This window comes from Dasypus novemcinctus, chromosome 6, assembly GCF_030445035.2.
Source record: "Dasypus novemcinctus isolate mDasNov1 chromosome 6, mDasNov1.1.hap2, whole genome shotgun sequence".
Classification (NCBI taxonomy): Eukaryota; Metazoa; Chordata; class Mammalia; order Cingulata; family Dasypodidae; genus Dasypus; species Dasypus novemcinctus.
In genome coordinates, this window is record NC_080678.1 from 11,484,665 (window position 1) to 11,499,904 (window position 15,240).

The 15,240-nt window shown below is 39.8% G+C and overlaps 1 protein-coding gene across 4 annotated transcripts in view; it reads left to right on the plus strand.

The window, feature by feature from the left end:
• Window positions 1–15,240, plus strand: part of DHX32 (DEAH-box helicase 32 (putative)) — a 59,094-nt gene that overhangs the window by 13,356 nt on the left and 30,498 nt on the right. For 2 of the 4 annotated variants that reach the window (XM_058298154.2, XM_058298152.2), the window contains exon 2: window positions 1,317–1,833. In XM_058298154.2, coding sequence (XP_058154137.1) covers window positions 1,552–1,833 — 282 coding nt within the window. In that variant the 5' untranslated portion in view covers window positions 1,317–1,551. Of the gene's footprint in view, window positions 1–1,020; window positions 1,199–1,316; window positions 1,834–3,519; window positions 3,574–15,240 lie in introns of those variants that run through there. The other 2 variants (XM_071215628.1, XM_058298153.2) reach the window with 2 other exon arrangements.

Here is a 15,240-nt window from a genome sequence, read left to right on the forward strand (position 1 = left end):
AGCAATACTGTTTTCCTGGAGCCTAGCTAGACCAATAGAGGGGGAACATTTTTTTTTTAATTACTTACTAATGAAGTGCTGCTAGACCCTGGTGTCCCCAAACTCAGTCTAAAGCAGGGGTTTTTAACCTTTTTTTGTTCTTTGGACCCCTTTGCCAGGCGGGTGAAAACCACAAAACCTTCAAAGAATGTAGTGGCAGATAGTTTTGTAACACAACATGTCCCTGCAAGAAAAATGTTTCTTTGAATTTTCAATTCAAGCTCACAGACCCCTTGAAATCTTAACCTCTGGTTAAGAACCCCTAATTTAAAGCAATAGTTAAGGTAAATCAGATGCTGTAAAAAGAGCCAGTTAAGTAACAAAATATTCTGAACTGGTTTTTAATGATTTGTTCTTTTTTACTTGAGTCTTTGTGTTTTTTGTTTAAATTTAAACCTGGTTAATGTGAAAAGGGGCTTATCTCCAGCAGTACAGACTGGATACTTCTGTTTGTTTATTTCTTTCTTTTAACCCCTAGTGATTAGAATAAGAAGGACCCTTTACCTGAAATCTAGGGAATAAATTACTGATGTAAATTTTCCTCCCTTTCTTAGGTAATTTTTCTTTGTTTAAATCAAATTAAAAGGTTTCTTTATTGGCTCTGGAATCTAACATGTTGGACTCAAGACCCAGAAATCTTAAGAAGTGTACTTGAGATTTCTGGTTTAATTAAACTAACTAAAGACCTTATTAATGAAAGCTAGCCTTAACCTTAGATTTAAAAAAAAAAAATCATAAATTCACTTGTTCCCTTGAAGGCACTAGTAAACTTGAAAGGGTTCCTTAGTACTTGCCTTTAAACTGGAGGATTTCTTAGTAATAATAAAACTCTTTACTGTGGCAGACACAGAACAGCCAATGTTCGAGGCGTGCTCCCGGGGCCTCCACAGATTTCCCCTCTCTCGGGCCTGGCATCTCTTTTGTAATGGGATTAGGTGACCATGACCACGTGACCAGTTCACCCATCCATCACAATAATGTCCCCTGTTGCTTTCTGGTCACGGGCAGGCAAGATGCTGAAGCCCAAGGCCGGGTAAAGGTCGGACCCAAAGTCCAGTGCCGGCTTATTTCCTAACCTGACAGAAAAAGGTTGCAACCTACCAAATGTTAAAAAGTGGCTTAAATTTCTCCTGGCCATTTAAATAACAGAAATGACAGGGTAGGCGGTTAACAGGAAAAATAATGCTTTTGTTTTGAATGCCTGTGCTTTTTTTAAAAAACTTCTTTTCGTATGTGTGCCTGATTTTCTTTTCTTGTTTTGTTTGCTTGCTTTTCAGTGTGCTTTATTGACAATCACCTAGCACGCCAGAGTGAGCCAGCGCAGCGGGTAACACAGCAGCAAAGAACAGCAGACGCTTGAGGCTTCCACCTTCCGGAAACCTCGAACTGAAGTCTGGAGCCTGGCAAGCTCGACTTTCTATAAGTAGCTTTTAAAGCCCTGTTTGCAATGGGTTATTGATGGGAAAAACTTGATTGTAGAATGTCAGCTGCTTAAGCTCAGTATTGGACAAGATGGAAGAAGAAGCACTGGAATGTTCAAACCCTTCCTCAGAAAAACGATATTTTCCTGAATCCCTTGATTCCAGTGACGGGGATGAGGAGGGAAGTCCGACCTGTGAGGATCTGGAACTTAACCCTTTTGATGGATTGCCATATTCATCACGTTATTATAAACTTCTGAAAGAAAGAGAAGATCTTCCAATATGGACTGAAAAATACTCCTTTATGGAGAATCTGCTACAAAATCAAATTGTGATTGTTTCAGGAGATGCTAAATGTGGCAAGAGCTCTCAGGTGAGTATCCACTACAAAAAGCCATTTGCTTGGTATGTTGTATTTGTTTTATTAGTTAATAGTTAAAATGCCACAGCAGTAGTAACAATATTATCTACCTCCCCCCTAAAAAAAGGAACTTTAGTAATTCAGGCACAACAGTTAAGGCACTTACCTAATTTTATTCATTATTGCTAACTGTGTAACAGTTTAATTTTGCTTATAAGGATATTAGTTGGGGTCATTGTACCACTGAATTATCTCTGGCATGGTAACAAATCTATTAAAATTATTTATTCGTGCATATTATATTTTTTTAAATTGTAGATGTTATTTGACCTCCATAGACTTAGGGATTCACTATTATGTTTACATGCCCAGAAGTTTGATAATCAAGATTTTTGGATGTGCTTGTTTAACCACCTGCAGAAACTAAAAAATACAAGGAAATTCTTACTCTTCTAGCTGTAAGAAATAACTGAGTGACCAAATATGATCCAGGCACAACTTAGGGATCCAATCTAAGGGGAGAGAATTAGAGGAGATAGTTAACTGCATACTTATTGTCCAGTTTGTGGTTACTGTTTTTAACTTTCAAGTTTTTGGCTCAAGTGAGATCTGTATTTTATTCTTAAATTGAAAATCTGGCAATAAGTATTTTTCTTATGAAATGTATTTATAGATTTTTTTTTTAAGATTTATTTTTTATTTATTTCTCTCCCCTTCCCTGCCTCCACTTCCCCTCCCCCTGCCTCCACTCCCCCCCCCCCCCCCCCAGTTGTCTGCTCTCTGTGCTAATCACTATGTGTTCTTCTGTGCCTGCTGCTATTCTTGTCAGCGGCATCCAGAATCTGTGTCTTGTTTTGTTGCATCATCTTGCTGCGTCAGCGCTCCATGTGTGTGGCACCATTCCTGGGCAGGCTGCACTTTTTTTCGCGCTGGGGGTCTCTCCTTACGGGGCGCACTCCTTGCACGTAGGGCTCCCCTCTGTGGGGGACACCCCTGCATGGCACGGCACTCCTTGTGCGTATCAGCACTGCATATGGGCCAGCTCCACACGGGTCAAGGAGGCCTGGGGTTTGAACCATGGACCTCCCATGTGGTAGGTGGATATCCTATCTGTTGGGCCAAATCCACTTTCCTACTTTTAGATTCTTAAAATTTAAGAATTAAAATTGACCAAAGAGAAAGTCTAATAGGGTTCCTTCATTTTTCAGTTGAGGAAACTGAAGCCCAGAGAAACCTGGTAATTTGTCTAATCTCATATAGCTTTCTGAGCAGAAATTATAAGAACACTTTCCTCTGTACATTGCTGCTTCCAAGTTATTTATTTCCTCTGGGCCTTATTTATTTTAACATAATTTGAAGAGAGGAGGACTGTACAGCAGGTGTTTTTTAAATCTAATTTATAGCTGCTATTAGCAAGGGTTTTGTTATGATTTGTTATTTGTTATGATAACTTATTCTTATAATAACAAATGATGAGAACTGGATTATATAATTTCCTGGTTTCTGTGGACAAGTAGCACGTTAAAAAATTTTTTTAGTTTTTTTTATTTTGCAGTAATTTCAGACTTACAAAAATGTTGCAAGAAGAGTATACAAAATTTCCATATATTTTTCACCCAAATTCCCCAAATATTAAGATTTTATTGCATTTGCTTTATCACTCTCTTTCCTCCCCCCCCCACATATATTTTTATTCAGAACTTTTTAAGAGTACTCTGAGGACATGATGCTACTTTGCCTCCAAATACTTCAGTGAGTATTTACTAAAAACAGTATAGTTGTACTGTGTATACAATATGCTTATCAAAATCAGGAATGTAACATTGATGTTATTATCTAATTTATAGACATGCAGATTTCACCAATTTTTTCACAGCTTTTATAATAAAAGAAAAACAATTTTTCTGTTAAAAAATCTAATCCAAAATTACATTGCATTTAATTGTCAGATGTACTATGTCTTCATCATTTAGTTAATCATTTATTTATGTCAATGTGGGTTCATAAATTCTTACTTTATTCTGTGGTTATAATCTGTCACTCAATCCATATTTTGGTACTCAGATTGTTCCCAGTGTGGCCAGCATAAGGCCCTTCAGGATGACTTCTGTATCTGTTTCACACATTCCATCATTCTTTGAGCACTTCTTTGCTTTCTGGCACCATAAGATGCAAAAGCTTATCTAGTACTTTCTCTGTTCTAGTCCTGGAAACAGTTATTTTTTCTCAAAAATCCCTGGTTCCTTTTAGAGGAGAGATGTATTTAGAAACCAAGATTTGGGCACTAGCTATGCCCATTGCCATCGATGTATTGTTGCTTCTAGGCCCTCTCAGCGGACAGAGCAAGGAAATGAATGTGTATCTTGGCATATGCACACATTTCTGTCTGCCTTTCTGTTTGTCTGTATATCTAGTTCTATAACTGTTTCTGTTAGCTGTTTTTCTCTGTATATATTTCTTTTTCTTTATTTCTCTATGCATATTTCTTCATATGTGCATTTCTACTTTATTATCTCTATCAGTTTATCTCTATCTAGCCAGCTATCTTTGTCTTAAAAACTATGAGCTTATACTGGCACCTCTGATACCAATTCAACCTCACAGGGTGCATTACAGCCTTCGATATTTGTAACTCCCTTCTCTAACAATGAGATACCTGGCTCTCTTTATTCACAATACTTTTATTTAACTTGTTTAATCTTAGCATACACATAATACAGTTTCAGAATTGCTAACTCACACTACTATAGAAAAAAAAAGAAAAATCTAAATACATACTCCTTTAGTTTTTTCTTAGAGTTTGTGATCTTTAAGAGCAAGAATTGTCACCACATATCATGTTATAACATGTTATGTTAATACCTATCAGTAGTTTTTCTTGTCATTTTTAACTTCTCAGTCACTTTAATAAATCATGCTTGTTTTCTGTTATGTGGGAATGTCATATGTTCCTTCAGGGTGAGAGATATCAAAATGGTACTCAAACCATGAAAAAATAGTATTCTAGATTAATTTAAATAGTGGAAGCCTTTGTTTACTTGATTCTGGGAACAACTTAGTTATTTTGAAAAGCATTTCCAAGGCTGTTTTCTTGTTTCTCAGAGTTTTAAACCTTTCAAAGAAAAGCTCGTCTTCAGAGCCAAGCCTTCCAAAGAGGCCCCCAAGTGTTTAGATGTATCTTAAAAATTCATCTCTCTTTGGTACATGTGGATATTTTGTGACTGCCTAGGGAAAAGAGGACAATTCCACAAGTGATTATAAAGCCTTATTATCTCTTTTTTGGGCAAATTTATGAAAGAGCCTGAAAGAAAATGAAACATTTTAGAACTACCTATTTTTGCTTGCCTATCCTTCTCTAGAGTTTTTCTAAAATTTCCTGTTAGAGGGATAGGTTATTGAGACGAAGTAACTAAATATATAACTTAAATAAAGAAACTGTATTGCATAGATCACTTCCATCCTACTAACCGGGTAAACTTGTATACCGTTTCCTTCTGGTAGATTCTCCCTATGTTTACTCAATGCCAAGATTTGTATAAATTATATCCAGGAATGTCTGGTATTTGGTTTAGAAGGAGACGCACTCTTCATTAATATATTCTGCCATATTGGTTTACCTTGGGTACCATGTGCTGCCCCAGGAGCAGGCTCAGGCACAGGTGGAAAGTCCACTTGGCAGAACTGTAGGAGCAGGATTCCTGTCTGTGGGTGAGTTTGGTGGAACTTCAGTTTCCTTTCAACTTTTAGATTCCATGGTTCTGGTGTTGATGTAAAAGGATTTCTGCAGCCTGGTGCTAACTGCACCTCTGGTGGTCCTGGGAATGTTAAGAGAAGAAAACAGACGAGGAATCAGGCCATCGTGGGCAGGCTAGTGAAAGCAAAGGCACTGGTATAAAAGGCAGAGGGACTTCGGAAATAGCATGTCTTTAACAGAGGGCAGTAGTAGCATTGTGTCTCATGGAGGACTTCATTTATTTATAATTAATTTTATATCTATTAGATGAGTGAAACATTTTCTAGCAGCAGATGGAAAGAATGGAAAAATCTGGACTAGTATAACTCTCACGAGAAGGTCCTCCTACCACACTGGCAGTAGTGAGACCCTATAGGAATACTTAATGCTGCTACAGTTGTCTTGCTTCTGATCTGCTTCTGGTTGCAGATTCTTAGAGTAGCTTTTCCCTGCAGCTCACCTCAAGTACCCTGATTCCCAGGTCTCCCAGAATCCAGCAGCCCAGCCTCTGTGTGCTGCCTGGGGTTGGGAATGGAGCCTCTTTGCTCTGCCTTCTGAATTTGTACAACCTGTAAAGCTCTAGTTACTAACCAAGTTGATATAGCTTGATGTAGACTAGATTTTGGTTACCCAGAGGACTCTTACCTCCTCTCATAGTAGCAGATTGGCAAGAGTCCTAGTGATTTCCTTTCAGGAAGGAGGTAAGAGCCAGAGGACATACATTCTCTCCGCTCACCCTGACACTGATTTGCCCCAGTGTCGGATGAGGTGGGCTTGGGACAGAGGCTAAGGACGGCTTCACCACTCAGGCTTTAACACAGTTGGCACAGCCTACAGTACAGAAAAACACATTTAAGAAATGGATTGAGGGGAGTGGATATGGCTTAAGCAGTTGGGTGCCCACCTCCCACACTGGAGGTCCCAAATTCAGTTCCTGGTATCCCCCATCTCGGGGAGGGGGAGAAATAAAATAAATAAGTCTTTTTAAAAAAAGGATTGAGAAGAATGTGAAAGAAATTATTCAGTGAGTTCAGGATTAAATATTGAAAGTTGTGATTTCTAGTAGAGGAGAGTTTTTAGACCAAATATATAGATGTGAGGGTTGTCTGTGGCCATATCTCTGGGGTAAATAGCTTTTTGTTAAGTACTAGTTATTAAAAGCTATAGCTAGAGTCACCCAGAATTCACTATTTCTCTCTGGAAAAAAAAGCTAAAGCCAAATGGTTCATACAAAGGTACAGCTTCTTAAACTTTCCTACTTCTTACTAGTGCCAACTTGGCAACTAGTCCATTAAGAGTAATGCTTTTTAAATGCTAGAGAGGAGAGGGGGATGTACTTCCCAAGAGAAAGTACAGCTGAGAAACAGAACCCTTACCAGGCATGCCATTCACTGGTGAAAAGAGTAGGGTACCACCTGGGACCAAGCAAAAACTGCCAAGTCGTCACCCAGAAGAGAATCAGAACCAGGGCAAGGAATGTTAACACCAGCAGGGTGTAGTAGTTATTATAAGTGGAGAGAATGCAAGAGTTCCTGGTAAAGCTGTAATCTCACTGTCCCTTGAAATTATGAAATGTTCAGATTTCCAGCATTTGCTGGCTCATATTTTTTTTTTTTTTGGCCAGTACTTTGAGTTTGTTAAGGTATCAAACTTAACAAGGTGCCCCACCTCGGGAAGCGGATGTGGCTCAACTGATAGTGCGTCCATCTACCATATGGAGGGTCCAGGATTCGATCCCCAGGGCCTCCTGACCCGTGTGGTAAGCTGGCCCACACGTAGTCCTGCCGTGCACAAGGAGTGCCGTGCCATGCAGGGGCGCCCCTGCGTAGGGGTGTCCCACATGCAAGGAGTGTGCCCTGCAAGGAGAGCTGCCCTGTGTGAAAAAAGCGCAGCCCGCCCAGGAGTGGTGCCGCACACACAGAGAGCTGATGCAGCAAGATGACACAACAAAGAAAAGAGATGCAGTTTCCCAGTGCTGCTGGATAATGCAAGCAGACTCAGAAGAATATACAGCGAATGGACAGAGAGAGCACACAATGGGGGGAAAGGGGAGAGAAATAAATAAAATTTTAAAAATCTTAAAAAAAAAAAAGGTACCCCACCTTGCCTAGAGAGTAATTAGGAAGGTATGCAAAAGCCTAGACATTGGGAAGTGGCTGTGGCTCAAGCAACTGAGCTCCCATTTATCATATGGAGGACCTGGGTTTGATCCCTGGAACCTCCTGGAAAAAAAAAAAAGGTGTCCCAGACCTGCGTGGAGTAGAGAGGCACAGGCCCCTGAGTGGCAAAGCGATGCTCCAAAAAGACAGTGACACAACCAGAGAGGGAAAAAAACCTACACATTCTAATAAACAGGGCAGATACTTTCAGGTTTTTCTTTCTGTTCAGAGATAACCTCTTCAGTCTGCATTTACATCACTTACTGTTGTTATCCATATGCAGCTGTTACTGAAAGGGAATGCGTATCTCATGTAGTCGGGGCCACATTTGAGTGGGCCCTCTGCAGTTGTGACTTCTGCTCAACTGGTTACTGGGCTGTGCAAACAAACATCTCTCCGTTCAGTACAATATACATGAGTTCAGTCTTCCCCTGGTTATTTTAACTGATATTTGGAATTGCTATCCCCATTCCTGAATTAATTCCTTTACCTTATGGGTGAAATAATTTGCTCTTTTTGTGAAGGAAGGCAAAAACGGAAACTGAAGAATGTTAACCCAAGTGATATTTATATCATTATAAACATACTGTAGTGATCTAACCTTGTAGAATTTGCTAATATGAGTAGATAGAAATAAATGAAATGTCATAAAACAAAATCCAAAGCTATAGTTATGTGGCCCATAATCATTAGAATCATGCAGAATTCTAGAGTTTGAAACCAGCTATCCTGGAGCTAAGAATAAAAACCAGACTGAGCCTCTCCAAGGTTTTTTTGTAAAACTAATTAGTATAATTTCAGCAACAATTCTATGTAAAACAGTGCCACTGTCATCATAGCACTGTCACCCTGATACTGTCAATTTGCTAGAAGGAGTAACTAAGAATGTTGTTTATCTAAGCATCTCAAGCCTTCATTTACCACCTTTGTGTAGAAATGACTTAGAAGCAACCGTGGCATGATGGAGATTACACTAGAAGAAAATAGGGAAGATTTGTATCCAGTTGTGGCTCTGCTGTTTACTAGCAGTTTGACCTTGGACAAGTGACTCTTCTAAGACTGTTCCCTCACATGAAAAATAAAGGTCTTGGCCTACATGCTTTCGAAAGTTTCCTTTCAGCTCTAAAATGCTGTGATTTCCTTGCCTGCATCTAGCTCTGGCCTTTCCCTTCGTCTCCTGTCCTGTTCTTCAGTTGATCTTGTGATAGCTGCACTTGTGCGTCCTCCCTTCTAGGTGACCTTAATGCCACTGACCACTTTCCTAACTTTCCCAAATGTCAAATACAGTCCCCTAACTTCCCACCCCACCCAAAACAACTTTACGCTACTTTTTATTTTCTGTTATTTTTTTTTTCTTTTTTCCTTATGCTACTTTTAACATTACCCAGTTATTCGCTGGTTTTATTGTACTTTCCAATTCCCACCATTACCCCAGTATTTTAAGTTAGAAATCTTGAAATACTTGTCTTTTTCCTATGCATAATTATCTTTTGAGTCAGTATTGCTTGTTCTTTTGCAATAAGTGTCCCTTGGTTTCATTACTTTTTTCTCAGGCTAAGGCTACTGCCTGAGTCCAAGCCTTTCTCTGCTTTCTTTTTTTATTATGATGTCATTGTCCCTCTATCCATCGAAATATTTATTTTCCTGTTATGTGTCAGACCTTCTGTTAAGCATTGTGAGCAAAAATGAGAAGCACATGTGCACTTTAAGGATCTTCCAGTCTAGTAGGGAGACAGAGTTTCAAACAAGCAGTTTTAATACAATTGTTCAAGTGAATGATGCTCAGTGTTCACCTACGGCTTTAGCCGTGGACCTTGACACAAAGGGAATCAGTATAAAAGGAAGAATTTGATGAGAATGAAAAATTCTCATTTTGCTAGGAATGAGGGAAACAAAGTTTTATGTCTGTTCCCACTTTTGCGATAGTGAATGAAATGAAGCAGTGCAAGGTAGAGCATACAGGATCATAGAATTTAAAAATATTTCTGGAAAGTATAAGAAATTAATTTGTTCATCCCTCAGATATTTATTGAATACTGGGATTATTTGGTGACCAGGTCCAGTAAGGCTCTGTGCTCTCAGAATTCATAACCTACAGGGGCCAGGTGGGTGATCAGAGTAGACAGGCAGTGCAGGAAGTGTGTGTACCGCGGCCAGGGAGTACACTGTGGGATCTGATGGCCAGGGGTTTGTAGCAAGCCTTGTGGAGAAAGTGGTGTGCAATTCCAGACTTAGAGAATAACTCTCAGCTCTTCAACCCATTCATTTTTTTTTATCCTCCCCCCCACCCTACCCCACGCTTTTGCTTGCTGTCTGCTCTCTGTCCATTCGCTGTGCTTTCTTCTGTGTCTGTATTTATTATTTTTATTTATTCCCCCCCTTGCGGCTTGCTTGCTCTCTGCTCTCTGTGTCCATTTGCTGCATGCTCCTCTGCATTTTTTGTTTTTTTTTTTGCTTGTCTCCCTTTTTTGTTGCGTCCCCTTGCTGAGTCAGCTCTTGGCGGCGCTTGCAGGCCGGTGGCACTCTACACCACCCAGGCTGATGGTTCTCTGCAGTGTGTGGGCCAGCCTGCCTTCACAAGGAGGCCCTGGATGTGAACCCAGGGCCTCCCATATGGTAGACGAGAGCCCAACTGATTGAGCCACAGCCGCTTCCTTCAACCCATATCATTTTACAGGCATGGAGACCAAAGCTTAGAGAAATGGTGATTTACATATAACAAATTAGGGACTCAAACTCCTGACTTCAGTCCCTGAATTGCCTTGTTATTTCCTGTGTCTCGATTTGATTCTACATTTCCTGAACCAAGTATCTTTTTTTTTACCCTTTTTTTTGAGAAGTTGTGAGTTAACAAAACAATCATGCATACCATACAAGATTCCCATCATCACCCTACCACCAACACCTTATTTTTGTGACACATTTATTATAAATGATAAAAGAACATTGTCATAATATTACTACTATCTTTAGTCCATAACTCATATTTGGTGTATTTTTTCCACAAACCATCTGTATTGGTCAGGGTTCTCTAGGGAAACAGAATCAACAAGGGATATCTGTCAATAGTAAGAGATTTATCAGAGTCTCACGCAGCCGTGGGGATGCACAAGTCCAGATTCCGCAGGCAGGCTGCAACCGGGGGCTCTGATGAAAGTCCAGTGAAGATTCTTAATGAGTTCTGGGAGATGTTGGCTGTCCAAAGATGAGCTGGGAAATTCTCTCTCAATGCTGCAATCACTTCCCCTTTTAAAGGATTAAACTGATTGGGTTAAGTGTCATTCACTGCTGATGGCAATCTCTCTGATTGATGTAATTATAACCAGCTATCTATGATTTACCACTGCAGTAAAGTCAGTGGTGACTAAAGTTCATAAATGCCCTTGTATTACAGTTAGCCCAGTGCTTGCTTGACCAAACAACTGGGCATAATTACCTGACCGAGTTGACACATTAGCCTAACCATCACAATCCACCCCTTGTTAACTCGGCAACCATACACATTACCTTAAACCATACTTATATATATTTCCGCCTAACAATATTTAACTCTTCTGTGTATAACTGGAAACGCATTAATTCCAAACAGAATAGGGTGGAAGTTCTTGGGTAATATTCATTCTCAGACTTGACATTCTCAAATATTCTGACATGAAATGGATACAAGTTATAATTTTCAACATGTTCACAAGGCTGACTGACATCTATCTTGAAATGGAAGGAGTACATGTGTACATTTTAATCTTTGGGAATTTGCAATCTACAGCAGTTCAATAGTAATCATTCGATTTGGAATTGCTTATGATTTCTGGTAAATTATGTTGATCTTATAAATTACAGTGAGAATCAAAATATAAGACTTTCGTGATACTATGTAGTAAATAGAAAGCCTCAAGAAAATTAAAACTGAAAACTTTTAAATATCTTAGCTCTATTAAAAACAGTTCTTGGAGTGATTTCTTTTTTTAAAAAAATACATATAAAAATCCTCATTTATTTGCAGTGCTTTCAGATGTGGCATATATCACTGCTCAGCCTTTTGGCTAAGATCAAGTGTAGTATACAAATTAATTCAGAAATTTCTTCTATAATAATCCTTGCCCAAAGAACTTGATAAGAAGTAGTTGATCCATAATATATTTTAGATAAATGGATTTTTAAAATAAATGGCTCAAGAGCACCATGTAATTGATTCTTTTTTTTCAATTTTTATTTATTTTTATTTTTTTAAAGATACTTAGTTTATATAAATGTTACATAAAAAATATAGGGCGTTTCCATATGCCCCACTCGCTTCCCCCCAACACACACACTTTCCCACATTAACAGCATCCTTCATTAGTGTGGTATGTTTGTTACAATTGATGAACACTGTAGCATGACTGGAGCATTGTCACTAAGTGTGGATTATAATTTACATTATAGTTTAAACTCTCTCCTGCACAATTTTGTAAATTATGACAAGATATATAATGGCTTATATCTTCATTGCAGTGGCATTCAGGACAATTCCAATGTCCAAAAATGCCCTCATATTACCCCAATTTTTCCCTTTCCCTCCCCTCAGAAACTCTTTTGGCCACTGCCTCACATGAGTGATAAAAGTTCCTCCATTGCTTGAATAACAAGTCTATAGTAGAATAACAGTGAGTCTACTCTAGTCCATCATTCATTCCCCAATCCTGAGGGATGCCCACTCTGCCTGTAATTGAGAAGGGGCTTAGATCCCATGGGGCAGGTGGATGGAACTATCTTGCTTCCACTTGGAGCTTCTCTGTGTTCTTTGGGATGGAAATTGACTCTTTCCAAATCTGGATGGGTTCATTGATTATCTCACTGGCTTATTTTTAATTGTATTTTGATAATTTCCAGTATGTTTTAGCTTTTATTGGTAGGTGTGGCGGCCTTATATTATTTATGAATTCCAAAAAGAGAAATTATGTTTGTAAACTGGTCTGTTCCTCTGGGCGTGATAACCCTTTCACTGTAGTAGATTCAGCTGAGACATCTGATTAAATTATGTTAAGATTAGGGCTTTGATTCAAGTATCTCATGAGAGTGCAATTCAGAGTTGAATCCCAGCCCCCTTGGTGGGCTGATAAAACAGACTCTCACATGGAAGAAGACACACAGAGAAGAACACAGAGGAAGAGGGAGGGACAGCTCGTTAGAAATGGCAGAGGCCCCAGAAAGAGAAATGAGCCTGATAGTCTACAATTGACCTTGTGAAAAGAGCAGAGCAGCTGAACCCTGGGGAGAGAGATGACTCTCATGCCAATCTACAGCTGAGATCAGAAGAAACTGGGACCACAGAGCCTTAAGAGTAAGAGGAAGGCTGAACCCTCACAGACATTGCCCACCATATTGCATCAACATGTGGCATAAGACTTTGGGTGAGAAAGTACATCATAAGTAACTTTGAGGCTCTTTAGGGCCTTATGACTGTAATCTTCTACCCCAAATAAATACCCTTTATAAAAGCCAACAGAGTTCTGGTACTTTGCATCAGCACCCCTTTGGCTGACTAATACAGAATTTGGTGCTGAGAGTGGGGTGGTGCTTTTGGAATTACCAAAATGCTAGAATGGTTTTATAAATGGCTAGGGGGTATTTTTTGGAGTATGTGTGAGATGCTTGATTGAAAAAGTCCTAGATTGCTTTGAAGAGACTGTTGGTAGTAATATGGAGCCTAAAGTTATTTTTTATAAGACCTTAGAAGGAAATAATTATGAGATGCTTGATAGAAAAGGCCTAGTAGAGTGCTTTGAAGAGACTGTTCATAGAAATGTGAATGCTAAAGAGACTTTTTATGAGGCCGTAGAGGTAAATAATGAAACTACTTTGGAAACTAGAAGAAAGGTGATTGTTTTAAAGTCGAAGAGACCTGAGCAAGATTAACTCCTGATGTTTTATGGAAGGCAGAATTTGAAAATGGCGAGCCTGGGTATTTAGCTAAAGAACTTTCCAAAGCAAACTCAGAGTATGTGGCTTGTCTTCTCCTTGTAGCTTATAGTAAAATGCTAGACAAGAGAGATAAGATGAGAATGAACTGTTGGGCACGATGAAACCAGAAACTGACTCTGGAAATTCCAAGCCCCCAGATAATAGCGCCCCATTTGAGGACTTAACTAAACTTGGAACTTGTAAGTCAGAACTGAAAATGCAGTTATCCAGGAAGACTTGTGGATAGTTTTACTGTCTGATGATGGCTTAGACCCCTGTTTCCTGCCTGGTAAAGCAACAAACTTTTTGGGAGAGTTGTAAGAACAAAATCAGGATCAGCCTGGACTAAAAGGGATATACAGGGGAGAGATGAAAGGGAAAAGAGCTTTAAGAGGAAAACCTTGGAAGCTGAGATCTGGAATTAAGGCATCTCCTTGGGCCAAGAGAGGAACCCCACTCATATGTATGGAGAGGGTGAGTTTCCTCAGGCAGTTGAAGAGGGTGGATGTCCCAGCCCCCTCTTCAGGGAGAGTTTTGCTACTGAGATGATGGAGCACATTCCCCAAGGGCTGGGGAGAGTAAGGTTGACATCCTGTAGGTCTGAGGTGGGGGGGAGGTTGGTACCCCATAGATTAGGGAAGGCCAAGTCACCAACTCATTGCTCTGAGAGGGTTGGGCCTGTAGGCCAGAGATCAGGGAGAATGTTGCCTTCCCCTCACTGTACTAAGGGGGCTGAGATTCTACCCCAAAGATTGGGTAAAGTGTGGCCATCACCCCAAGGTTCTTGGAGGGTGAGGTCTAGAGCTCGGTCCCTACCCAGATGCTTAATGAGGATGGAACCAAGAAAATGGCCCTTGAGCAAGCCTAGGGAAAGGGTGGATCCCCATGAGGCCCCAAGGAGAAGAAACCATGATTTGAAAATGACTCTCTCAGACTTGGAAATCTAATGGAGTGTGCCCCGCAGATTTACAGAACTGTAGGGTATGGGTGACTCATGTTTCCCTCCGGTTTCTCCTTATGGAAATGCAAATGTTTGTCCTTTGTCTCTCCCTTTGTATATTGGAAGCAGATAAATTGTTTTATAAGATTCACAGGTTCTATAGCCAGAGAGGACTTTGCCCCAAGACAAACTATTTCTTTAAACTGATTGTGATGTGATTTTATACTTAGCATTGTTACTGATTTAAGATTTTGTTTTGTTTTGTTTTTAATGTTGTGATGTGTTTTGGGAATTCAGAGGGTGGAGTGTGGCAGTTTGATATTATTTATGAATTCCAAAAAGAGAGATTATGTTTGTAAACTGGTCTATTCCTCTGGGTGTGATAACCCTTTGATTGCATTAGATTCAGCTGAGACATCTGATTAAATTATGTTAAGATTAGGGTTCTGGTTCAGCCCTGTCCTTAGAGTGACTCAGCATTGTGTCCCAGCCCCCTTTGTGGTAAAACACACTCTCATATGGAAGTAAACACACAGAGAAGAACACAGAGGAAGAGACAGCTAGTTAGATATGACAGAGGCCCCGGGAAGAGAGATGAGCCTGTTTGTCTACAGCTGACCTTGTGAAGAGACCAAAGCAGCTGA